The sequence below is a fragment of the Labrus bergylta genome, chromosome 22 (genome assembly GCF_963930695.1).
Source record: "Labrus bergylta chromosome 22, fLabBer1.1, whole genome shotgun sequence".
Taxonomy (NCBI): Eukaryota; Metazoa; Chordata; class Actinopteri; order Labriformes; family Labridae; genus Labrus; species Labrus bergylta.
In genome coordinates, this window is record NC_089216.1 from 8,898,530 (window position 1) to 8,925,485 (window position 26,956).

General features: G+C 40.4%; 1 protein-coding gene across 1 annotated transcript in view; it reads left to right on the forward strand.

The window, feature by feature from the left end:
* LOC109981630 (collagen alpha-1(XXV) chain) overlaps positions 1-26,956 on the forward strand; it is a 138,450-nt gene that overhangs the window by 95,547 nt on the left and 15,947 nt on the right. The window contains exons 7-17 of the mRNA XM_065950229.1: positions 2,943-3,014; positions 3,643-3,759; positions 5,013-5,048; positions 11,357-11,383; positions 13,140-13,184; positions 15,330-15,374; positions 15,980-16,006; positions 18,381-18,425; positions 23,642-23,674; positions 24,206-24,241; positions 26,241-26,285. Coding sequence (XP_065806301.1) covers positions 2,943-3,014; positions 3,643-3,759; positions 5,013-5,048; positions 11,357-11,383; positions 13,140-13,184; positions 15,330-15,374; positions 15,980-16,006; positions 18,381-18,425; positions 23,642-23,674; positions 24,206-24,241; positions 26,241-26,285 — 528 coding nt within the window. The remainder of the gene's footprint in view (positions 1-2,942; positions 3,015-3,642; positions 3,760-5,012; positions 5,049-11,356; positions 11,384-13,139; positions 13,185-15,329; positions 15,375-15,979; positions 16,007-18,380; positions 18,426-23,641; positions 23,675-24,205; positions 24,242-26,240; positions 26,286-26,956) is intronic.

Here is a 26,956-nt window from a genome sequence, read left to right on the forward strand (position 1 = left end):
TTGTGCAATTTCCAGGATTTGACTTTTTGGTCATGAACAAAGAAATGTTTCACATTCTGCTGTTTGAAATCAGAAACCTTAAAATGACTTTCAGTTGAGATAAATTTGATGCATCAGATTGATGCCAAATCTGAGGCTTCAAATGAATGTATTATTCCTTTCTTAAATGTATTGAAACCATCTGCGCACAGACTTGGTTGTCCGCTCCACATATAGATATTCAGAAAATGCCACAGCCTGTATTTGCTAAGGATGTTTTGTGCGTTTGGTGTGGTCGAAGGGAATCTGTTTCTTGCCAACGTCCCTTGACGGCTGTTGCTGATTGTCCTCATATTTTGGCTTTTTTGTTTACTATAGTTGCAGTCGTCTTGCTGCAGGCAGCACACAGCAATAGAGCTCCTCACCAAATAACCAACATCCGGAGAAAATAAAAACCAAGCAATCTATGAATGGTTTGGATTTTCTTTCAGCCCTGGTGCCATTATCATTCTCATTGACTAACATTAACATTGGGGCAATGAAGAGTGGGCACTAATGCACATCTAGTCAGATGTTTTAAGTCTAATAGTTGACCTGGTCACATCAAACATATTGTAAAAGCAAAAAGGTTTCAACCCTGAAAGCAGAAAGACGTCTCAGCCTACACTATGTTTAAATTTTGTGGACTCTTTATACTGTCCATATTCCAGTCCTTGTTTTCCTTCCTTGTGTTCAACATTGTTTGAGGTCGTAAATAACTTAAGAAACATTTGCGCTTCAATCCCAGTCGCACACAGCAGGTCCATTGTCTGCAGTGTAAGAGTATCCATTGCTGTGTTCTAGCCTGCAGGGCTGAATTAAATCTGCCTGCCTTGAAAGCCAAATACTAAATGAGCCATGCTTTTTGAATTATCTTTGGAAAACCAGAGGGATGGCACCAAAGCCATGTTAGTATAGGCCAGATTTTATCTTAAGCTAAAATATAGAGGGAGATTGATCTCTTACAGGATTTGTTTATGTTGGTGTGCCAGTCTTTGGGAAATATTCTAAAGAGTTTATTCAGGTCTGTTGGACATCCAATGTGGTGCAATACAATCTTTGCATACTCTTCTAAAAAGTTAGCAAAAAGGCTAAAAACAAATATTGCTATACCTGTTTGTGCAGCTAACTCTTTTTAAAATGAAAATGTATGAATATGTATGAACAACCCAGCAAAAAAATAATTATTCATGACTGTATATGAGAGTAAAAGGAGTGCATTTTTTTGGGTTGAAATTTCAAAGGCTTGTTCAGCTGAAAAAATGTCAATGTTTTTGGATTCAGATGAAAGTTAGCATCCAGCTATAAACCCTTGTCTCCTTCTAACAAGGAGAAAGCCCAATGCTTTCGTCCTTGATTCAGTTTTCATGAGTAGATCACATCTGTCATGACCAATGTTGACAAGGGAATTGGAAACCATTTGATTGAATTTCCAGCAAACGTTGCAATCCCTTGATGTCCCCTAAAACTCTACGAACAATACAGCCACTCAATTTCCAAGCACTTTATAGCTCAACGTCTCTTCTATGATAATCATCTCAACAACTGCCCAATCTGTGGGGTTCAGAAGGAAACAACAGGAAATGGTTACTAAACTTTGGCAATGTAGTATACACAATACACAGAATGGTCCCTGTGCCATTATAGACACTGTTTCATGGCGGAGAGTAATGTGGACTTGTTTAAAATAAAACGTTGGTCTTGTTTTTGTCTGAACTTAAACATCTGGTCCTCAAAAGTAATTGTTTGACATTTCAATTTATGTTTGCTTTTGACTGTTCCGCTCTGTCCATCAGGTTTTCAATTATTATGCTGCCTATTTTAAGAATATTTGGAAGTAGGATTCTTATCTTTTCCACCTTTGACAGTTTTGTTCACCCAGTGTTTGAACATCATGTGTGTGTTGTGCCATGTTCTGCTGTTTGTCCCTTTAGGGATTGCCTGGTCTCCCTACGCTGGCTGCTTTGCACAGCAATCAGATCCTGACTGTCAAGGTTTGTCGGTGGTGATGCCGCTGAGCTGCTCTGTCCGACCCCCTCGGCAGCACACACTGGGAGTAAATGAATCACTGTCGGCTGCTTTCTCTGAAAGCCTGATGATAGACTAGGTCCAGGAAAACCCCATCCAATTAATCACAGCCAGTCAATCGTCTCTAATGCGGCTGTTTCACTTGAGATTTAGGTTGCTTGCTCCATGCCAGGTTTTCTGCATTGAAAGTAAAGGTGGCATTTTACTGAATGGAACAAGAATCTTCACCCTGAAACCAAGACATGGTCTGCCTTGTGTCCATTGATGATAAAATAAATGGAAGTAACTCCTAATGGAAAACTAGACAATAAACTGAAGTGGCAAAATGTTATTATAAAGCTAAGGCCCATGGTTCACCACAAATCCTTAAATCATCCAAATGATCCAATCCAATCTGGCCTCAAGGACTGTATCAGTGATGGATGAAGCCACTTAATACCAATGGGCACAAACAGAATAATGCAAGCATTGTAAGAAACAAGGTTCGACCTCAACTTAAAAGGTCATATACGCTGGTTTCGGTGTGTGCAGCTCCTGGGGTCTGACTAAGCAGCAGGCGTGATGAAGTTGATGACAGCACTATTACAGCGAGGGGGGAAATTCCCATTTTTCTGGGGACTGCAAGCTCACTGTGGTGCCCTTGCACCCCTGAGGTGCTGATTACGGGCCCTGGCTCCAGAAAAAAAGCCAGAACTTCCACAGTGAACCACCTCTGAGCTGGAAAAATGTGGATTTCTCCCCCTGTCTGTGAAGGTGCTGGACGGCGGTTCATGAACATAGGCCTTTCTAACAAAATCTGTTTCTTCCTCTTCCTCCTTCTTCTTCTGGGACCTCATCCTTCTTCAACCTTCTCTCACCTCTGATCTCCGACTTCTTGACCTCACACACCTGCTCAGATGGTCTTCCCTAAGATCAATCATGGCTTTCTTTCCGCTGACCAGCAGCTCATAAAGCGGCGGCTCATTAAGGTAGTGGCTGTGTCCTCTCTCTCCTCCCTGCCATGTCTTCACCAAATCTCTTCTCTCCTGGCATCCTGCAGTTTGCATGCAAGCCTTCAGACAGACCTGTCACAAGCACTCGTTCACTCTTTTTGTTATTGTTAAGGGGAAATATGGAAATTCCAAAAACAAGCTATTATGAAAGTCAAATGAATTACTGTCCTGGCACTTCTTAAAGCACTTTCCCGGCAAGTTAGATTGCTGACTATTTTCTTAGACTGTATGTAATCCAGTACAATAATGGACCACACATTTAAGTATATTTTTCTTGATTAAGGTAGCTTTACAAAGTGACTTTTTTTGGTCGATGCCTAATGCATAAACTCTGTTCAACTCATTAGGTCAATTTAGGAATGCATGCATTTTAGTGGACTACTATTTCAGCTATAAATCATCCACTTAAAGCTCCATCTTCAGTGTATACTACAGTAGCTTTAGCCATAAGAGCTAAAAATGCAAACTCTCCTCCATGTTATTAATGGCCACCCAGGAGATCATACCACTACTCTCTTTTCATTATCTTGTATCTGCAGTTGCTCCAGTCTCAGTTGATCTAACAATATCACATAGTTCTGAAAATGTGTTATTTGCCACACAGGGAGATCAAGGGCAAGCAGGACCACCTGGGCCTCCAGGGCCACCGGGCCCTCCTGGGCCAAGGGGGCCTCCAGGGGACACGGGAAAAGACGGGCCTAGAGGTGTACCTGGTCTACCAGTGAGTATTGATTCTCAACTTTCATTTTAATGTCGTTTGTACAGAGCTGGGGAAGGCAACGTTGGAGAAAACAGCAAAAAATCACCAAGATTTTGAAAGTGTCTAATCAAAAACTACCAGCCTTTTGCTCGAGGTACTCTCCCAAAATATGAGTCTATGTTTGCATTGGGAAGAGGAGTGCAATGAATCTTTAGCATTGCTACTGTTATCCAGCTATATATTAGCAGTGCACGTAATTTTTTAACTTTTGATATGCACCATTCATACCGACTAGCTAGGTAACTAGCATTTGGTATATACCATTAGTAATGAGTGTGCAGGACTTCTCGCTGAGGTAAATTCAAAGGCCACTTCGCAGTTTATTGCCATAATGGCTTTAGCTAAACATGAATATACTCCCAAAGGAACGCTTAACTGTATGGATTTATGTTTACTCGTTTGTTTTTGATTATATGGTAACATTTTCCATGTCTGTGAGCCTGTCACTGGCATCACACTGAATTTATGTGAACTCTGCTTGCGAGAGAAAGAAGAAACAGAAAAGGCCTGTCAATTATATTCAGCAGTAAAACCTTCTGAGGGCTCCAGCTGATCTTTATTGTCTTGGCAGAGTTCACAGTGTGAGTGCAAAAATATTGAGTGTTGTTTATCTCTTTCTTTCCAAGTTTTTGATGTTTATTGTTTCGGTCCTTCCAGTTGCAGTTTCTATAGCTGTTGTGCTATTTCAAGATATTAAACTTCTCTCAGTGGGGGTCTTTTTTTCCTCTTAAGATTTATTTCCCCTGTTGTGCATCACTCCTAAAAACGTGGCACATCTGTCCTTTAAATGCCACAAAGAGGCAAATATGGAATAATTTTCAAGCATGGCTTTGGCTTTGCAATCTGGACACGCTGTGTGTCTCTTTTATATCCAGAGAACTGCAGGGACATGTGAACGCCAGGCCTTAACCAAAAGCAGAGACTAAACAAGGTTGTTGGACAGAGATGGGAAGGATACAGGTGCCACAGTGTGATAAAGGCCTCCCTGCCAACTTGGTACATGAGCAGCAACAATGCTGAGTTGTACTTGGCAACCTGGCCTGTATGGACCGAAGTGCAGTGGAGAATCCAACCTTAATCTGAAAAAAAAGCAGGCACTTTTCTCAGACTTGTTTATTTCCGATTAGTGTTTATCATCATTAAAAACTACATCCATGTTCTCAACTTTACCAGAAAGGTTTAACCGTTAACTGTCTTTTTTGTATTTGCTATAGGGTGATCCAGGGCAGCCCGGAGATACAGGACCCATGGTAAGCACAGTTTTCTTTCCCAATTACATTTTGATCAAAATCTGTGGCTTAACTTGGATGCTAAACTAGCAACTCAGCATAACAGATTATTTTCATTTTATTTAAATAGTTTAACACTTTATAAAATATACACACATTCTCGTCAAAATGAATCAAAGATGATGGCTCGAACTTTCACATTGGAAAAATTGAGCTACAGTAGAAGTAGCAGTGTGTTAGCCTAGCTTTGCATTGAGATCAAACAAAGACGTTCCCATTCCTTGACAGCAAGGATTACACAGCAGGAGATTACTAAAGATTGCAGTGATATAGTTACAGTATGTGCATAATACCCTGCAAAACTGGATTTTATAAAGACACAATGTGTGTATTGCTCCGCTTTCTGAGGTGCTAGAAGAACCAGGCTAGCTGTTACCACCCTGTCTCCAGTCTTTATAAGCTATGATAGCTTATGCTGGAAGTGGCTTCATATTTGCCATACATGCACATAAATTGTATTTGCCCCCATACCATGCAGCTTTTTCCTTCTCTTTTTCATCACTAGGCCTGTGTACACTAACACAGTTTTTGAGCCCATTTTCAATACAAAACCAATGCAGTTCTGCGTTTTCAGCATGAAGCAGCCTAAGCACAAAGACGCCTCTGGTGCAAGCTGTTTTTTGTCATTCCACTCCCAGCTCTCTTTGTTGGAAATAGTTCAGTTTTTGGAACTCCGTCGCATTTATCAATGTCACGTCTTCCTCACTGACCAATCAAAATCAAGAAGGCAGAACTTCTGATATACATTTTGTTAACTTCAGAGGTGGAGTGGAAACTTAAATGACTCATCTTTTTGAGGATACGATTTCCAGGTCTAAATATTGTCGAGGTTGACAATGCAATACATTCAAATGTAATACATCTATTCAAGTTTTCTACTTCATTATATAGTCATTATTGTGATATTGTGATTTTATCTAAAAGCAGGTAGGGATACTACCCACTTGGAGATTTTATTTAAAGGTATTCACAAGATTTTGGTAAGGAGGTTTATGAGTACTATGGTAAATATTAATGACACATTTTACGATACCCTGCAAAAACGTTTGTTTTCACTCACAAATCTCCTCAAACTTTTGGTACGAGCTGTTCCAGTTACCAGCAACTGGATACCGTTTGTGGTGTTCAGCAAATAAAGTATTTGATTAAATACTCTCATAAAAACTACACTGAACAGGTCAAGCCGAAATTCCAGAGAGAGACGGGATGGAAAACGTGACACGCAAAAACAATCAGTGATGTCAGTTTTCACAAGTGCAGGGGAGAATAAGTGAAGCTGACAGAGGAGGTGCTATCAAGCGCTTTCATCTCTGATTCCATCGCCTCAGACCTTTTTCATGGTGTGGAAAAAGTCGCTGCACTGGAAAGAATCAGACAAAGAAAATCAAAAATGGCGAGGCTTAAATGCAAAGAGGGAGATACATTAACTTCACTTTTTTTTGCAAAAATTGTAGGTACATTTTAGGTCATTAAACATGCAACATCTTTTTTTTGTCCACACTGTCTTTCTGCTGCAGAAGTTTTCTTTTTTTCTAATTATATGTTTTACCCATTATCCCCCCTTGTGCCCACAGCACAGGCTTCTTGTCCTAATTTAAAGTGTCAGGAATATAGAGTTTTCTGTAGACTTCTCAGTGGTCCCAGGTGTGCTCCTATAAGTCTCCAGTGCTTTCACAACTGCTCATGACAGCAGCTGGAGTATTTCTCCAAAAGATGAATGGTGGCTCCCTTTCAGAAGGAAACCTCGCACTGAGTTCTGAATAAAAAATAAGCACTGCTACCTGTAATTCTTGAAACAAGGTGTACTATTTCACAAATACGCACACGGCACGACACTAATGTACATTTAACAAGGAATAATGTCATCATTTGGAAATCAATCCAGCCTGCAAAGCAGCACGAGATGTCCGGGGAGGTTGTAAAAAGATGTGACATGAGCACTCGAGCACAGAGTTGTGACTTCAGACTTTCTGTTTCCAGACAGCAGGCAGTTTGTTTGCTTATCTTTAAGGAGAGAAGCTAAGATAAGAGAATTCGAGGGGGGAAAAGTCCTATAACTAATCACTTGGGCTGCTCGGCTTTTGAAGGGAAAATAAATCTCCACACAACAGCAGTCCACACCCTTGATAGGCCCTTTGTAAATCAATATAATGTCGATTTGTTTAACATACTAGACTGATAGGCTCCACTTTGGGCTGCGCGCTGAAAGCTTAATCTTGAATTGGCACTTTGAGATCTGCACAAATCAACCTGAAAAAGGGATTTTGAGGTCGCTCCTTAACCAACTTTTGCTTCTTTTATGACTCTTTAGGAGCTTGCGCCCACTTGACACAGCTCAGCGTATTTTGATGTAGATGCTATTGTTAAGGAGGCAAAAGTAGATTCCAGAGTTTTCCAGCAGCCTTCTAGGACATGTGGTGCTGGTTAGAGGGATTAAGCTCTTGTGGAGCAACAAGCAGGAGGGGGAGGTGGGAAGTATAGAAGAAGAAGAAAAAGGAAATATTTTCAGGATTCGATTCAAAGTCATCACTGCCATAAGGTCTCTCTGGGCTAAATTAAGCAGGTCTTCATCTCTCTAAAGGTGGCTTGCAGCCTTGCACACAGTTTTCATTTGGGACTTGGTTTTGCTTCAAAAAGACTACATTTGGAAAAGCAGTGGTGTATTGTATGCAGTGTTCCATCCATGACTGAAAAAACCTCCTCCATCTGCTTTCTGGTGTTATTTCTAATTATGCCGCAGACGTTCCATGCTTCCCTTTTACTTCCCATTCGTTCGATAACTACCCACAATGCGCCAGTTACTCAAGTCAGACATTTTGAAGGACACAACAGGCATGCAAGTAGGGATTCAATCTGTTTAGAATGTCAGTATAGGAAGGACATACCTGTCATTGTGGTGTCCTTGACTGTGTATCCTTTTAATGTGAAGCCAAACATAAGGAGCAAAGATGTGAGTGAAAAGCTGAGGACATGGTCGCTGAACCTTAACAATAGTTTGTGCAAATGTTGACATCACTGGGTAAAAAGTACTTTCTGAGAAACAGCTCTGCTTGCCCTTACAGGAAAACCCTTTTTATGTTTCACAGACGATGTTTTTATCATTATAGTTTAATGCTTTACATCTAAAGACGAGGCTGCTATCAGGAGTTTACAGGTACTGAGATCAGTAGGTGTGTTTGCCCAAGAACTGCAGATGGAAAAGTAGCTAGTAGCTAAATCTGGTAGAAAGCATCTGTTCACTCCTCCTTTTTTTTTTTAACAAGAAAACTTCCATCCGTTCACTAGTTTCAGTTTCTCCAGTCTAAGCATTTTCTGCTTTTCTCTGTTTTTCATCTGTGGGTTTGGGACTGATATCCAGACATTTTAATGGACCCAGCGATTTATCAAGAAAATAATTTATTTGCAATAATTATTATTTGCAGAGATATTTGAGAGAAATGGTTTTTTTGCCCATAGCTTCTGGTTATTTCCTTTAAATGAACTGTACGTTTTAAAATGGAAATAGAAACACAATTCCCCTCGAAGAACCACAAGTCATAAAACTCTCTAAAATCTTCCTTAAATTTTCATCCCTCCTTGATTTAATGTGCATGTTGTTTTAAAGCCTCTCACACAGCGCCAGGTCTGTTATTCATGTGGAGATCACAAAATCGGAATCAAACTGAACACGTGTAATTTTAAAGACATACCAAGGACATAACTTCATAGTCTTCACTGCCAGTAATGAGACAATCTATTGGGTAGGTCAGCATTATACTGTTCTCAATACTGTTATCGTGAAACTACAACTTTATGGTCACAAACATTGGCCTGTCAGATGGCACCCCAGCCTTTGAATATCAGTCATTTTGCTGTATGACATCACCATATTCACGCGGTAGCCACTTCCCTCTGATCTCGCACTCATGTTTAGGAAGCCAAATATGTCATAATGTTGTCCTACTGTGTTCCAGATTTGGAGTTTTCTCTATCCACATTCTTTTTTGTTGCTAACAATATGAGACGTAATTAAATTAAAAAGGGTTGGAGCTTTCCACCCTCAGCTTGGAATCACAGAAAAATGGCCGCCATGTGAGTCTGGTGCATGAAGGAATTGGGTGGCCCAAATTCAGCAAATTCTAAAAACAAATTTTAGCGACTGTTCTGTTTATAGTTGCTGAAGCAGTAAAGCCATTGTGATTGAAAGGACTTGCCATGCAAAATATTTTCTAAAATAAAGTACACATGTCTATAATCTCTACAGTGATGCCTTTGAATACCGTGTTATGCTAACCTGTAGCTACATGGGCCATTCTTAAGACAATAAGAACCAGGTTATCCAGAAAAAAAATCCTCCCTTAAAGATAGAGGTACCTTAATTGTATGTCAACAGCAGTGTTTTATACTGCAAAGCTTTTTCAAAGATCCTATAAGTAAAACAGAAACTTTGAACAGAAGCTCCAACATGTAGCTTCTCTGGACTTTGATCAGCCAAGATATTAGTAAATGCTGAGCAAGTAGCAGCTATTCTTCAGGTAGCTAAGAGTGCTAAACTGCAGAGTGAATGTGGGAATTGAAAGGATAAATGCTTTATTGTTTGTAGTCCGAGACATGAATGAAAGCGCCCAAACATTCATCTCTTTGTATTTGTGCCTGGATGCTCGTCTTCAATGGGCTTCCTGTTGAGATTGAACATGTGCGGATTCTTTTCTGAGTAGAAAATGAGGCAGCTTAGATGTAATATGAGGATGAATACCTTTAGATTAAGTTATTCTCTTTAAGTTTATATTATTTTATATTCTTAATATTAATTTTTGAGCAGTTTGAGGCCATAAAAAGTAGAAAGAAAAGAGCCAGAACCAAGACTTCCTCGAGGGCTCTTGACTTTGTTAAAACTCTCCTTTTCAGCCAGTAGCTGCTGAGTGCTCTCAGATGTAGCCAAGCTAATTAGCGCTGGGGCGAGTGGCATATGCTCTCACATACCTAGTGGGTCATAAAGATGTTTACCAAACCCTACTGAGGATCGCTAACAAAGGCTTTTAAAGGCAAGCGGGAGGAAAAAGCTTTTTCTTGGTTGGCCGGGATAATGAAAGTTGTTCATTGAGGTTTTTGTTATAAGTGCAGAAGGAATGCACTATAATGGAGCTGCAACTGTGTGAGGCATTTCTGTAAATGTGAGAACTGGGATTTTAACAGGCTCATTTTGTAAATGGAAAAGTTTAGAGCCTCAGTTAGTTGGTGATCACCTTGTTTCTGCAGAAACTAATACCAATATGGAAAGATGGAGTTCATTCTGAGATCTTTATTCTGGTTCTTTTTGTGAAGCCAAGCATCTGTTGGTGCTTTGGCCACAAGGAGAAGTTGGCCACGATCAAACTACACTTTTTTACAAACGTTTCAACCTGCATGTGTCACTGAATACAGGCCCACAAACCTTTTATGCTCATCAGGGGACCAACACCAGCTAAGGTTTAGCCAATTATACTGCATCAACATGATTAAAGGGAGGAAAGTTGCTGTTGCAGAGGCCTTGCGGGGCATAAGATCCGTCTCCCCTCGAACCCAGCTGAGACTGATGAGCCAAATAGCACCATTTACCACAGATCCTGAGCCAGAGAAAAATGTTGGCCAACTTGAGGTGTCATTGCAGCCAAGCGTAAAGGTGTTGTTGAACTGCTGTGGGTGCTGAGATATTTCTGTATCTCGTGAAGCCGGTATGGAATGAGCTGACTCACGGCTTGTCTTTTTTTTATTTATTTTTTTATTTTAGTCACAAAGCAGTCGTGCTGTTTTTCAGACAAGGTCCAGTGGAGGAGGATGAGGGTCCAACATGGTGTCCAAGTTCCCTGTGGTAAACAGCAGGTTGAAAAAAAGAAAGTGTTCTTCCAGACACATCTATCACCGAGTCAATCTTAGTTAGAAATGTGGCGCTTTTTTTTCTCTGTCAAACATATAAAGCCTCTCCAGCTATTGGCCTATTTTGGTAATAAAGTCTCAAAGTGTTGGAAACAGAACTCGTTTTTACAGTCGCTGAACCAAACAAAGAGAGATCAACATAAAAACATCAAACCATAAAAGTTTTTCGTGCTCCCATTGGAGATTCATGTTCATGTTGAGGCTCAATGACATGAGGGAACAGAGAAAATCGTTTTTCATGCAATGCTGACGAATAAAACAAGGGATTGATTGTGATTCTGGTCTGCCCAGAGTGTTTTTTATGTCATCTGACATGAGCTCTTTTTGTTCTTTTCTCTCTTCTCTCCACACTCTGTCTCTCTTCTCATTTAAAGGGTCCTGAGGGGCCAGAAGGGCAAAAGGTAAGTCCATTGTTCCAATGACAATTCTTTTACTTTTCTCTTCGGTTAAATAAATTGAGATTCCTCGACTTGGTCAGATCAGAGGATGGCATCAAAGGTCTATTTCAGATTGAGAAGGTGGTTCTCCGTCCCTCTGAATGAAAGTAGTGGGGTTTATTGCAAAGTAGATCAACACTTGAAGGGAAGTTGTTTGGCTGTTTCAAATAGAAAAAGAATTGGAAGCAGTCAGCAGCAGTTCTAACATCTTGAAGGTTAGTTAGAATAAACAATAAAGATATAAAGCTCATCAAATATGCACAATAAGTACAACAGAAGAGCTATATACTCTGTGTGGTGATGGTCAAGTGCAAGAAGAGACAATGTGCCGTGTAAACACAGTAATCCAGAGTGTGGTACTGTATTTAAAGTCTTTTTATTGTTATGTTAACTGATATGACTATGAGGCTCCACTCTCCTCTGTTGTACCCTTTAGTTTCCACATGCTAATTTAAACCCAAAGCGGTTTTTGTTTCAGCAGTAGGATAATGTTTTGGATTTGATAGTAACTGTGCCCATGTGGTAAAAATGTCTGTAAAAAAGCACTCTGGGTGTTGAGCCAGTTTACTTTGAGATTAGTGACACAGGGCGACAGTCGGGGCGAGTAAACAGACAAAGGGGAGAGTTAAGGCTCAAACAACACGAGGGGAAAAGACAACGAGTGACAGAGAGCAGAGAACCTGGAGCTCAGCTCAGCGATGCCGACAGTGGCTCTCTGCTGGCGCTGATGTGGGGAACAGATGTCGGCCATATCCAGCCATCAGGTAGCTGCCAGTGTTTGTTCAGTGTAACCCAATCAGACACTTCCTGTCTGCGCTGTCATCTGTTGGCGTGGCCTCCCGTCGGCAGATGAGGAGGGGAGGGTGTGTGTGTGCGCGGAGGGGTCAATGATGACACACCGCCGTGTTAATGACTCATAAGCCAGGCCCCGAGGCTGCTCAATTAGATCCACTGCTGGTTTAGAAGAGAGGCTGCATGCAACACTTATTCCTGTTTCATCACCTTGGTGATTGATTTGGTGTCGTCACATGACAGAAAAGAAAAGTGTGAACCACATATTTGAATCTTTCCTATCCTTAAGATAATATATTGTAAGACACTGTGCTTTGTATAAAGTAATATTTCGGAAACATTAGAAAAAAACCTTTTCATTATTTTAATGGACCACATGTTGATGTACAACTATTTCATACATCTCTAAAAGTGACCATGGTAATAGTAAGTCATTTTTATTACAAGGACACACAATAGCCAATGCAAGCAAACCACCGTGCAAAGAGAGTAAGAGTTCATTAAAGTTAATACAACCTCCGGGTCTAAATCATCCAAAGAGAACACACAAACACAAGAGCGATATTTCTTTTACATCAAGCCATTGCTCTTTTCAACTTTCTATTCCCTCACTTTAAAACTCAACAGAAATAATTCCCCACTCACGGTATTACCCTCCGACTGTTCCCTCTATAACTTGGCCGATCTTAAAATGTGACATGCAATATTTATTCTGGCCTGGTTTTGTAGGACCAGCACACACACACACACACACACACACACACACACACACACACACACACACACACACACACACACACACACTTCCACACTTAAACACACACACACAAAGAGTGTACATGCTAAAATAGGGACTGGAACAATAGACAGGCCGGCTCAGGGCGCTTCTGTGAGATGTTTAATGACTAATTGTGTTTATCATTTTTAGGGTTCACTCGGGCCTCCTGGCAACCCTGGTGTTGATGGACTAAAGGTGAGGTTATTCAAATAATAAATAAACTATACCAACTGATCGTTTTCTGGGTGTGTACTAATTAACTAAACTAGTTTTCACCATTATGAGGGATGCTGAACAGCAATCCCTTTTTTTTTAATGTATTCTCTCTCTGGTGAGACTTTTTGTTTTTTGACAGAAAAAATGTAGAAAAGCCAGAATTAATTTAGAGAGGATTTGCAAGGTTCATAAGACAATAAACCACCCTTTATATGGGAACTTTATTGATGTCTATGTTTTTGTATACTTTAATCATACTTGTTTATACTAAGCCAGACATTTCAGTTAAACTGAACAACCCTTGATGCATCCTGACTACTGTACAGCATTATGACTGACAAAATACTGCTCATGAAAATGTTCTTCCATCCATCCACACCTGAAAGCAGTTTATCTTCAAAAGGCTCACTCCAACATACTCAAAGTTTTCATTAGTCTTTGTGGCCATGTGTTGCACTTTTCATATTAGAAAAGTTCTGCCATGCATTCTGACAATTTCAAAAACGCTCCCTTATTTGGGAGAAAACCCCTGGGCAGCGTCTCTGAGCCTTAACCACATAAAGTACCCAGCTGCCTGTGAATCTGCTCGCACTCCGGGGCTCAGCTCTGCATTTAATTCTCAAAGCGAATAAAGAAGACACAGTGCAGGTGTTTGACAATAGAGGGAACATTGGAAAAGCATCTTTATTTTCAGAACAAGTCATGTCAATGGCGAGAATGAATGGTGGGATGATTGGAGAGGCGCCTTCTTTTGAAATCTCAAGCACGTATTTATATATTTATAAAAGCAAAGAGGCACGCATGGCTGTAATGGGAACCAGGGTGAAGAAGTTTGATTTGGGAGTGAAAGCCATACTGACTCTCGAGACTGCAAATGCTGAAGGTCTAATTCCATACTTGTGTAAGGAGCTGGGTTTGCCAGCACCCATGAAATAGAACTCTAGTGCTGTGCAGTGCAGTTATAAAACCGAATCTGTTACGGTATGTAGCTGTCGCTCATGCAGAAAGTTTGAAGTCTGAAGCGGTACAGGCTGCTCTGCCCGCAGTGGCAGGTTGACTGGCAGACATCTTATTGATCTGACAGAGACATCCACTCAGAGGGGATGAGCACTAATGCAAACCTTATCTGCTCCGGTTTACGAGTTTTTAATCAGGCTCCATCATCATTAAGGTAATATATATCATCATTATGTCAATGACTCCCATATGTGGGCTGATAGATGATACCAGATTCCATTATTTATGACGAGTTTTACCATTTGTGTGAAGCTAAAAGGATACTCCCTCTTCACGTCATGGATCAGACACAGTGATATTCCCACAATGCTTTGTAAAACACTGAAGAAGAATAAACCAAAATAAAATAGAAGTGCATAGAATCAGGTGTGTGTCCACTGGCTGGCCTTGGGGGGGACATAGGGCCCCTTCAGATCTGCCCGGTTAGAGGCAGGATTTATGTTCAGACCAGCTTATTATGTGTAGCATTTAGTGTGGCTAATTTTTTTCTTTTACTTTATGTCTGTTTTTAGTTCTTAAAGAATTAAGCATGACTGGAATATGACGTCTGTATTATACATTTATGTAGGGAGAAAAAAGTAGCTGAGACAGAGCTAAGAAGCATTGTTATAACGTGCATATTGATGGTACTATTGTAGACATTCATCCTACAGCAGTGTAAGAAAAGGATTTGCCATTATACATCAACATCACCAGAGGGGCATGTGGATCATAAGTCCATTTCTTGCAGCATGGTGAAAGACGCTATCCTGTTCCCATGATCGGTATCCAACTTCTTCTTTATCAACTTTTCAACAAATGCACAACACCTGTGCAGCCATGGCACAACCCTAACCTCTGCAAAGTTCAGAGGTTATCTCTGTTTTTCGGGAAAAAAAACGTGACCCTTTTTGTAACTCCTGACCTGAAATCAGAGTTCATGTTGCAGAAACAGCACACTGAATTCCGCCACTGTGCGTGTGTGTGTGTGTGTGTGTGTGTGTGTGTGTGTGTGTGTGTGTGTGTGTGTGTGTGTGTGTGTGTGTGTGTGTGTGTGTGTGTGTGTGTGTGTGTGTGTGTGTGTGTGTGTGTGTGTGTGTGTATTTGTGTGTGTTGTGCTGTCCATAGGGGGATGTTGGCATCCCAGGATTTGACGGTGTTCCCGGAGCCAAGGTCTGCTGCACACATATTCTGTGTGCTCTTATTTTTTGTGCAATCATGCAGATCATATTTTTTTTATTTTTTTGTTGTCATCATTACTCGTTCCTTTCCCATCAACTAAAAAAAAATCCCTTTTTTTTGTAACTTTTTGACCTTTTTTTTTAAAACGTTTTATCTGTTTTTTTTGTTTCCTCTGTTTACTTCATATTTGTATCATGCTTTGTTAATTCTATCCTTCTGCATGTTTTGTATTTGCCAATATATCACTAAGAACAATTTACTTTCTTAGCATACATCCATTTGTGTAGATAAATGCCATACTAGAGCCTTAATATATATATTTTAAAGGAATTAAATACTGATGTAGTATATGTGGTAATAGGATTCTAGTTAATTTTGACTTCTCTCTGCTATGAAAATGTTTAAGTTTAGAAAAATGTCTTATAATCTGATATTTGGTGGCCTTTCTGTCTGTCTGGGGACAAGCAGCCATAACATAAGGGAATCTCTATGATCTAACATGAATTTAACCCCAGATACAATCTGACCCTCAGTGGCTGCAATAACTCCACTCGAGCCTTTCTGTTTTTTAACACCCTTGCTTTCTCTCCCAACAGGGGGAATTGGGCGAGCGAGGTGAAAAGGTAAAGCACTAATTCAGATCCCCAAACATTATTGTTCACATCATTCTTGAGACCCTGCCATGTGTTGGAGCGGCCGTCGTGCTAAAGTTACGACTGACTTTGCTGTACTTTACACAACGCCAGCTTGTTCCTACAAAGCCGACTCCCTTCTGAGATTTGGCCACCAGCGAGCCAGTGAGTCACATTTTGAACCTAATTTTGGGACGCGAACAAAAATATGAACCCGAACAACTGCGTCCTTGAGGAAAGGCAGCCTTGTTCTCCTAATTCAAATGGTGCCCTTGTTCCTTGTCGTTGGACATCAGCGGGTGGGAGGTGTGAACACTGACCGAGTCGAGGGCGACACAAGCTGGGGAGGGTGGGAGGTGATGACTCAGTGTTCTTCATCAACCACTAAACTGGCCACAGGCTGCTGTTCTCAGCTGCTGTTTAGAATGTTTTCTTTAATCACTTATTGCCTACAACACACACCTGATGTGTTAGAAAGATGAGGCTGTGTAGCAATATAGCTAACCTAGCAGACATCGCTCGCAGCAGCAGAGTAGCCCATTTTCTAGAACTTCCTTTCTCATCTTTGATATGCAATCCTAGGAGCTGCTCCTCTTTCCGAGCTTCACCGTGTAAAGGTCTTATCATTTCTCCATATTAAATCACGTGGATTCATAAATAGGGAAATGATCAGTTGCTGGCCAAAGTTAGCAATGACATTCACTCAAAGTGAACTTTTATTTCTACAGGAGCCAGATATGTCGACATAAATAGTTGTTTTTGGCTTTGTGTGCTAAATAAAGAGCCAGCAGGCAAATTCAAGAAACAATGGGCGCCTTGAATAGACGAAAACTGATGGAGGACCCAAAAGCCTTTTTTACAATAGTTATTTTCTGAGGTTCTGACATCATGTTTTCCCTTCAAGGACACAACCCTTACTTTAAATTCTTGGACTTCCTATTCAGCTTCAAACGAGAGATATTTATGAAGTTAGGTTCTTTGTAAAAAATTACATGGATTCATAGCAGTGCAATAAAACGTATCTAATGAAAGTCTATGGAACACGAGAGGCTTGTCGGGCTCTGAGAAGGCTCAAAGGTGCATTAAGTCAAGGCAATACACTGTGCCATTGTAAAAATGTTGTGGTGGATTGTTACACCATACGACTTCCAATGCACGACCAAACTTAGGATTTATGTGCTCACTCTGTGCGGTTGGATTGCCGGACACGACCTGAGTGTTCACACTGTAAGAGAATCTGCCAACGCTTCTCTTGTTCAAATCTATCAAGATAGAAGGGCAAAGACACATCCAGCAGCGTGCTGTTGCCATGGTGCTTTCAAATGCTGTCCGCCTGTTCGCCCAGACGCAATCAGGAAATAATAAAGCTCTGAAGTGAGGGAATCAGATTAATGCTGTGCTCTAACTGTGTGAGTGTATGACCACAGTTTCAAATATCCCAGAAATTCATCCGACTGGTCAGGAGCAGATGATCGGGGAATGATCGGCAGTCGTGCCACATGCATACACTGCACCACTAACGACCCGCTGAAATTCGGCCAAATCGTGCGACCCAAAAATCGGGCGTGAAATTCGACGGTGTATGCCCAGCAAGCTTCACGCTAATGTCAGAATGCTAACATTCTTGGAATGACGGCGCTAATATGCATATTAATCTCCGCATCTTTTGCATTATAAGCCTTTTAGCATAAACTGACAATGTTCAGACGGGTTGCTAGTTCAAGTCCTGTCCTTCCTGAGCACTGCCGAGATTCCCGTGAGCGAGACACTGCTCGGTTGCTCTTTTGTGTGCAGCCCCTCACTCTGACATCTCTCCATTAGTTCATGTCCATACAGGATCTTTTCATACTTGCATACTGCATATCGGACATATGTGTGTGCAGTATGTCTCAACAACTGAGTAAAAGAAAATTGAATTTCCCCATGGAAGTAAATACCTTTATTTTTATTCTTCACCTCTTTGCCATCCATAGTTCCGTGCCTCAGCCCTGACATTCAATCTGTGTCATGGAGCTAGGAAGAGAAAGTTGTAAATTTTAAAAGTAAAGTTCGTCTCAGCTGATGCCAGGAGTTTAAAGCACCCACAAAACTCCCCACGGAGTGCATTACATCACCTGAAATCATGAATATTTGAACCATGTGTGATGACTCAGTTGGTGACCAAAGTGAATTTATGTACAGTAATGGTGTGCTACACTGTGCTTCTCCAAGCGTCCCTTATGTTATTTTACAGGCAGTCAATCACAGAAAAAGAAGCCATACTGTGTGTTATGCTTAAACATATGGCAATCATGTTTTAGATGTCTGTGTAAGCGTTGACACATTCTTGCGATCTATGGACTGAATATGAGCTCTTTCATCACAGGGCGATATGGGTGAAGATGGGCCGAAAGGTGATTTGGGAGAGAAGGTGAGTACCTTTCATATTCTTTCTTTATGTCTTTGAACTTGCACTGAGAAACAGCAGGTTGTAGCTGGAAGACATTAAAATAAAAGTTATGTTGGCCATCTGATAGGAGGAAAAGGTGTAGAGGAGTAGGTCAAGTGCCATCAGCTGTAGTCAAGGCTGCACAACACAGTCGTCCTGGCACTTGGTGCATCCTTTAGGCTTAATGTGGTCTTAATTGCGATGCTATGCTGATGCTACATTTTCTGGTCGGGTGGGCTCCAGTGTTAATTTGGGACCATTTATCATCGGGACAGCTTGTCAAGTTGGAATCTATTTCCAACAAGAGGCAGAAAAAGAACTCTGCTGGTTAGATTGTTTGGAGAGAAAAAAGGAATAGATTTCTCTCAAGTCTTTTGTTTTCTGGAAAAAATGATTTGTTTTGTGTCAGTTTACTGCCATCTTGTCCAGAGGCAGATTTTGCATCCTCTCCAGGACTTGTCATCTGCTTTTGCATTATGAAAATGGGACACAGTTTAATTCGTATTAGATGACCTCATGACAACTTTTGGGCTTGAAAGTTATTGTAGAGTGTTTTAGAAACAAAACTATTAGGGATTTGAGACAACGGTTCTTTGAAAATGTTGACTCAGCCCATTCAAAAATGTCTCCCACTTCTGGGAAAAGATAAAGATTCTTCCCAAAGTTGCCAACAAACCGTGATATAGTTGCTAGGAACAAACAACAGAAACTAAACACTGGTTTATAAAAACAACAAAGGCGCTGGAAATACTGTCTCAGGCTCTAAAAAAACAAAACATAAGTGACAGAAGCAGCAACTGAGCAGAAGCAGTGTACTCACAATGTCGCTGCCAGTTTATTGCTGCTCAGCACAGAACAACTTTGATAATTTCTCACTTTATGGGTAATCTGTTTTTTTTTAAATGACTGCCGAACATAGCTTGCCAAGAAAGACAGTTTGACGGAAACAGATGCAGGAGATCATGATCTGTGGAGAATGAGTGAACAAAAACGAGAGCGGAGGGCGATAAAACTCTGCGGCTCGAGCACTGCTTTGATCTGTTCTACCTTAGTGTCATAAAAGTGGGAAAAAATGGATTTTGGCTGCAGGAGCTAAAACGAAAGAGGGAAATTGAGTACCAAGGGAATTCAGAGTTCTGTAGCCAGTCACCTGCCATTCATTCTTCACCAACATATGCATGTTTCACACAATAAAAAGAGACAGCAGGTTGTGTAAACCTGGAAAAAGTGAGGATTTTACATTATTATGCATAGGCTGAAACCCATATGAAGGACAGTGTACATATGGCTGATATTATAGTTGTCCAATTGAAATATAGCGTACATCCAGATGATTATGCATGCTCATATAGATACAGAGGATCAATTTCTCTTCCCTTGCATTTTTGTTTCAATGGTGGAAGAGGAAAGTGAATAGAGGAGGGGAGGGGGGAGCATCCGATGTCTTCCGCGCTGAAGATGCCAAAGTTAACAATAAACAGCACGCACTGCAGCGAAAAATGTGGTAACACAGGGTGAGAGGGGAGGCAGTGAAAGGTTTCGGTTTGGTGAGCAGAGAGACCTCAGGGAGGTCGAGCAGACCGGGGAGAGAAATGGCAGCTCTAGCGGGCAGACACGACTTCGTCTGATTCTAGGGATTGTTTTGACTGCGGGGGATCTGCAGAGTGTGAGAGAGACAGAATGACAAGACGGATACACTCGATTACAGGCTGGCTCACTCCAAGACATGAGTTTAAATGCACACATTTAAAACCCACTGCCACAGAAACATTCTCAAAGACACAATCTGTAGCTCTCTGCCACATTATGTCAAAAGTGTGAGGTCTAAAAAAAATCAGTAGTACCAAATGTAAAGATTCTCAAGTTCAAGATTTGATCTGGTAAAAGTACTTAGGTTTGAAACTTCAGTTTATCATGCTGATAGCACGTGTGCCATTTTATACTTTTTACTTATTATTTTATTTTTTATGTCAAGAATTAGATGACAAGATTGACACTGTTGTCATTTAGATAGCAGCTATTTAACTTAGCTTAGCTTATGGTGCTTTAACTAGACTTAGCTCAGCTCAGCTTAGTTTAGTACAAAGAGACCACCATGTCAGCTCTGTGCAAATGTCTCAAAACACACTGCACATGTCTAAAGTTGAGGCATTGTATCCTGTTTATTTAACGTGCACATAAACAACACTGTTAAAATGATGATTTGCCATTTAACATGTGGTTATGTGTCCAACTATTTCTTGGCTAGCACCAGTAGCTTCCGCTGATTGCCTGGCAACAAGCCCTGGGCAAGACATAGCCTGGCACATAACTCTCTGAAAATAGCAACAATCACATTGTACAGGTTAAGTACACAAAATAGATGACTTAGTTAGAGAGTTTGAGTCAAGTTTTTTAGAATGTGCACCACCACTGCATTATTACCTATATTCTCTGTGGTGCTGTATTTGACAGGGAACACAAGTCAAAATCTGGATAGCACCATTTTTTAGATAGACAGATGACTTAATAAAGCTTTGTTCAAACTGTGTTAACGTACTGTCATACGGAAAACCAAGGCATAAAATGAATGTGTTGGATCATGACATAGACAAAGTTACATGTTATATGAGGTTGTGTGAGGTATATGTGTAAAGTGTATTACATTGCACGGTGCACCATTCTTCATAGTATACATTTATGTACCACTCTACCAGCAGTGCTGCGTTCATTTGCCATCATCAGTGTTTCCACCAGTCTCTGCATGTCCATCTCCAGCCTCATTTAAAATAAATCATTACCACAGTTAAAAGCTTTCGTTCTGAACCATTTACCTCAGATGCATTTCGTCTAAGTATTTAACTAGGTGTGAAATGAACAGTGACTCTTCCTGTTGAAAAAGTCGGACCTTAGAGATAGGAAAACTCTGAAGGTTTTAAAGCAAATGAACCCAAGCAAACTGTTCAAATGGGGTTTTTGGGAACCACCAGGCTGTAAGCACTTGGCTCCGCTCGCTGAGGCACAGTGGTTGGTATAATTTTTTGAATCCTGAGATCCGGTCCAAGCTCTTGTGAACTGGCTTAGTTTCAACAGTTGGCAGGGCCTTTCTGCCCTTGGAGCCAATCATAAAATGTGTTGCCTCACACAGTATATTCTCACTCAGTGACTGCTGTAGATATTCAGCTGAGGCCGCTTAATCTGGTCATTCTTACTAATGATCGTAATATGAAATAGGAGTCATGTTTTGAGGGCTGTGGTGACATTTAATGGTTACATTTGTCACAACTGTGTCTCGGCCGATTAATCCTCCCCATCTCATTGGATCCCGCTAAGCAAACAGCTGGAAAATAGCCTGATTTACTAAGTATACATTATGAGAATTTCATGTTATTATCTTTAAATGGCAATATGCAGCGGGTGCCTCTAATGAAGTGGAGTTGTGGTGACAGCTCTCCGTCCTGCTCGGCTCTGCGGTTAAATCACAGGCTGTGGCCTCAGGGTAATTGGCCCAATTGGGACGTTTCAGCACTCAGTGGCACACCTCGGCTAGTTCACCTCCCAACTTTTCCATCTCGTACCACTTCATTTGGAATAGATTAACATGTGAAAACTCTCACTTGGTTCTCGGTCCTGCTGATGCTCGCGTTAGGCCTGTCGTGACAGAAAAGTTAACTGGGTTTATCAGTTCGTCAGCAGGGGAGTGAGGTGTTAATTGCTTGTATTGCATCCCTGACACTTACTTACACGTGGGTAATTGTTGCTTTTTGATTAAAAGTGTGTGAACCAGCCTGTGAATTCTAATTCTAAACAATTAGCTTCTCATGGTCTCATCCTGCTGAGTTTAATAATGAAAAACTCAACCATGCTTCACAAAATTCCAAAGCTTGATTACGAGCTTCACAAGGTGAGATCTCTTGTACTTTCTTTTTTTTTATATATATATATAAGAAATTAATTACAGATGTGATACATTCTTTAGCATCAACCCTGCCAAAAAGCAACAGGTGTGAAACCAACTCTGACTTTGATGTTTGTTTTGTTCAAGCAAATATTTAATCAAGGCACAAAAAAGTCAGAATAATGGGCCTCTGCATTAAGTTTCTTGTTTTGTTAAATGTTTTAGGTCAAACAAAATATGACGTCCATGATTTTTGATCAAAAGAACTTTTATTTGATCGTATTAATTCGTTTGAAAGTCTTTAATTGTTTATTAGGTAACATGAGGAGCCTGTTTACACAGCGGACTATAAAAGTGCCTGCTCTTACATCTTCTTCACACTCACATATAAAACATACAGGGAAAAGTGATCATAAAAAAATGGTCATCATACGTTTCAAGATAGTGGATTGAGGCACCCTCCAGCATGCAAACAAATCCCAGCTGTAAACAGTAACACAGTTTATTGTCAGCAAAAAGAAAATGTGGCAATTAAACGTGCCTTGTGTGCTATGCATCGTAATGACTCCCATAAAAAGCTGAGGGCGAGAAGCATTCCTTCAGCAACTTCTGAGCGTGAGGCGTATGTGTAGTCTAACCACAGTGTCCACACCAGAGCTAAAGACGCAGCCGTCTTCACCACGCTCTCTTTTCCCACCAACCGTCCATAATTACCCTCATTGGCCCCTTGTTTTATGTATGTTTTCACTGTATACTGAAGAAGTAATGCAGTGAAAGGGCCCGGGCTCTGGATGTCTGGATGACTTTTTTTCTGGGAAAAGCGATAAGGGACTCCTTCTTGTTTAATACTTTACCTTAATACAACCAGAAAGGGATTTAAATTGTTGCAGTTTATCTATCAAGACCCTTTACCCCTACACTGTTTCTTCTATATAGTGTTAGATTTCATGTCAGCACCACTATGCAGCTGCACTCTGACAGTCTAAAAACAATGAAAGAATTCCCAGCACTGTAGTTATAAAAATGCTGTCTCAAACTTTAGCAAGAAGGTACATTCAGTCTGAGAACTGCATAGAAAGGCAGACAATCTTTTTGAGTAATTGGATTCCACACAAAGCTCAGTAAATGTTGCAATTAGGAAATAACAACCTGCATTGTCTGGTAAAAAATAGGCATCTTTTATATATTTTTTTACTTTAATTGCAGAGAAATGTTTTCTCCTTTTGTGTCCACACCAGCATTGTGTCTTGTAATAACCTATTTTTGACAGTTTACATGTTGTGCCTCGCTTTCATTATTTTCTTATTACTTTCTTTCTCAGGGAGATGCTGGCTCCTCTGCTGCAGGCATCAAGGTAAGAGCTAGTGCTAACGCCAACGCCGAAGGGTTTCCAATATCTGTTTCTTAATCGATATACAGAGTCAACTGCGCTAGCTGTTTCTTTAAGTTTAAACTAACTAAGTTGAGATTTACAAATTCATCAAAGAAGTTCAAGTAATTGGTTACACAAAGTAACTCCTAGCTAACGTAACCAACTCCAGAACTACCGTTAGCTGGCTAATGTGTGACCCATTTGGAGTGAAAAGTAACTGTCAGTTTAACAACATCATACTTTATCTAATGCTGTATTTTAGTTCTGTTTCTTTTGTGAAATGAAATATTCAAATAAAACTTGTTATACCTAAATAAAACAACAACTTCATACCGAATATCTTAGCTTAAATGAACAATTAGCATCATCAAGGCTAAGTTACTAAAGCTTCATAATTACATTGAAACTGGACAGAAGTTCTATCAACTCAAAGTTAGAAATATATACTTAAACACCTAATGCAACTCATCAATAAATAGAGGTGTTGAAATGAAATCTGAACATATTTTCTAGGGTGAACCAGGGGAGGCTGGACGAAGTGGATATAAGGTAATCTTTGTATTTTGCTACATATTTTATCTTATATAAGTGGTAGATAGACAGTAGTGTAGCACATTAGTGACAGAAATGTTTGTTTAGCTATAATAATATAGAAATGACTGTATTTTGTTGATGTATGACAATGTTTATAATGGTCTGAGTATTGAGAAGTGACTATTGGGCTTGAAGGATTAATTCACAGAAAACTCCTAGGATTAGTATCTGGCTGAACATGGAGTATTTCTTTATTTTTCATCAGTGTGATTGCACAAATTCTAACTAGTTTGTTTGAAAAGAAGAAGCCAAGACTGTTGTGCAAGATGAAATAGTGTGAGTTGGAGCACCAGCAGTGCAAACTCATTTTTACTTCATAGTAAAAAGAAACAAGGATGGTTTTACGTCGGAGGCTCACTGAGCAGAGCCTGACTCTTTAACTTGAGCTTCATTACATCACAGTGTTCAGCCTCTGTTAATATTTACTTTGGCTCAACACTCGCTATGAGCCAGTGTTACCCAGGAATCAAACTAACACCTCTGGATAAAATCTTTTGGATGTTTTTTTGGCTCTTTCTTTTGTGAGCTGTACTCCAGAGAGTCAAAACCAGCCGGTCATCCCATTAATTTTCTTTGCAGGAGTCCCAACTACACCATTTTTTGAACAATATTTTTCTTGGTATATGATTTATCTCTCCCAGTCATTTTTTATATTGGAGTTTGACACTTTTCAAGCCAACAAAATAACTAAAAAGGATATGGCTAAAGAAGCAATTTCTAATAAGAAACTAATAAAACTAGCATACAACCGAAAAGGAGCTACTGCAAAAATTTAAAAAAAACATAATTTGTTGACCAGACTGCTGCAGATTGCACCACTGCGTCATCTAATTACACTTTTTAATCCCAAATGTCTCACCCCATTAATTTCCCCACTCGTTTCTGTTTTTGGACAAACTGGTTCCAAGCAGACACAAGAGCTTTAGCAAATGTCTTTCTTGTGCTGTGCTGCAAAGAAAACACTCATGGCCCAACTAATTTTTTGACTGCTTAATCTAATGTCTAATTTTAGAGCCATTCTGCTTTTGCTGACACGTATGAAAATAGTATTCTCCTAAAAATGGTGACTACATGCTTGATTTGTTGTTCCCAATTTGGTATAACCATTGGATGAGATTCAAGTGTTGAAGTAGCGCTCCTCATGAAAGGCCTTCATTCATTACTTTTACAATGCTTTCATTAGCCACAATGGAACTTTACAGCCCTCTCTGATCCCAAAAGTGCCATTACAGTTGATCATTCTCGTGCGGTGCTAATCACTTCTTTTTTATATGCAATAAATACAATGGTCTTAATAGAGCGTTAAATTATCCAGAGTCAGAAATGTTGTTTTGAAAGTCTCACAGAGGCGTCACAGGGGACTCGACCTCTGATTTTTTTCCACATTTGAATCAAACGACTGCGCGTTAGTCAAACTTGCATGTAATGGGAACCTGGAGTTCTCAACTCGACAATGACCCGACCTTGGTAACAGAAAAAAAAAAAGGCCAGCTCTCGAACTTCCAGCACTGCCAAACTCTAACGACCTTGAAGCTCTCTTAAACAGCTTTTGCAACTTTAATCCAAAGTCTGTGATGGTTTTTTCCTTCCAGAAACCAGAACTTTTCGCACCTGCCCAAACCAATAAAATCCTCAAAATAAAAAACGCCAATGCACTTTGTGAAGGGTTGCGTGTTATAACAAGCACTAATCACGCTGTCAAGCCATGGCTGCATGAGTTGGTTTGAAAGTGCATGTGCAGAACCTTCTGCTAGCGCTTACTGCAATCAAATGACAGTCAGCACACACTAATTGACAGCAGGCCACTTTTTTCAAATAACAGGAGCTTGATCGACAGAGAAAACACAAATATAAAATAGATGGTCGAGCTAATAGAACCCCAAAGAGCCGACAACTGAGGCTTGACTCAGCTTAGCTTGGCTTGGCCGTAACATGTCACACTCTTCCTGTGTAGGGAGAGCCAGGACTTCCAGGGCTGCCTGGACTCCCAGGGATAAAGGTAAATGCTTTGCTGTTTTTAACCCCAGTCATCCCCCCGCTGTTGTCCCTGTCCGTCCCCTTCAGCCCATCTGTAGCAGACCTCAGGGCAAAACTCAGCCGACCCATCATCATGCCTCATGCATGACACACTAAGGTCTCATAACCTTGCTTTTTTCCGGCTGTGTGAGATTTGTACCTGGTTCCATCTGCGTGAGTGGCAGAGGCACAAAAATACCTGTACAGTCAGTGCTGTGAGAAATACGGAACTTTTGATCCAAACCTGCCAGAAATCAGCAAGAAAACGGTCTCATTTAGGTTTGTGATGCTGTAGAGGTTTATGAATTAATAATTGGGTCCCTAAATTCCTGGCAACAACTCGAGTCTCTTCTCTGAAGTGGCATTAAGAGATTCCGAGCAAAGTGTGTCAAAGTCTCTGCTTGTCAAGGAAAATAAGTTTTTATTTTATGTGATCATTTAGAGTTTTTCAGAGTAGGCTTTTAAAGTTCAGATCCTAGCTTGCTTCTTTAATGTATCGTAAAAAAATACAGCAGATGGTGAAACTATAGGCACAAAAGGCACATCATTATTTACTGCCATACTTTGCTTGAAATATTCTAATCCCTTGCAGTTATCTCAAGACCATTAACATGAAAAATAACGTGAACGCAAGGAATGCTCACACGGGCATGA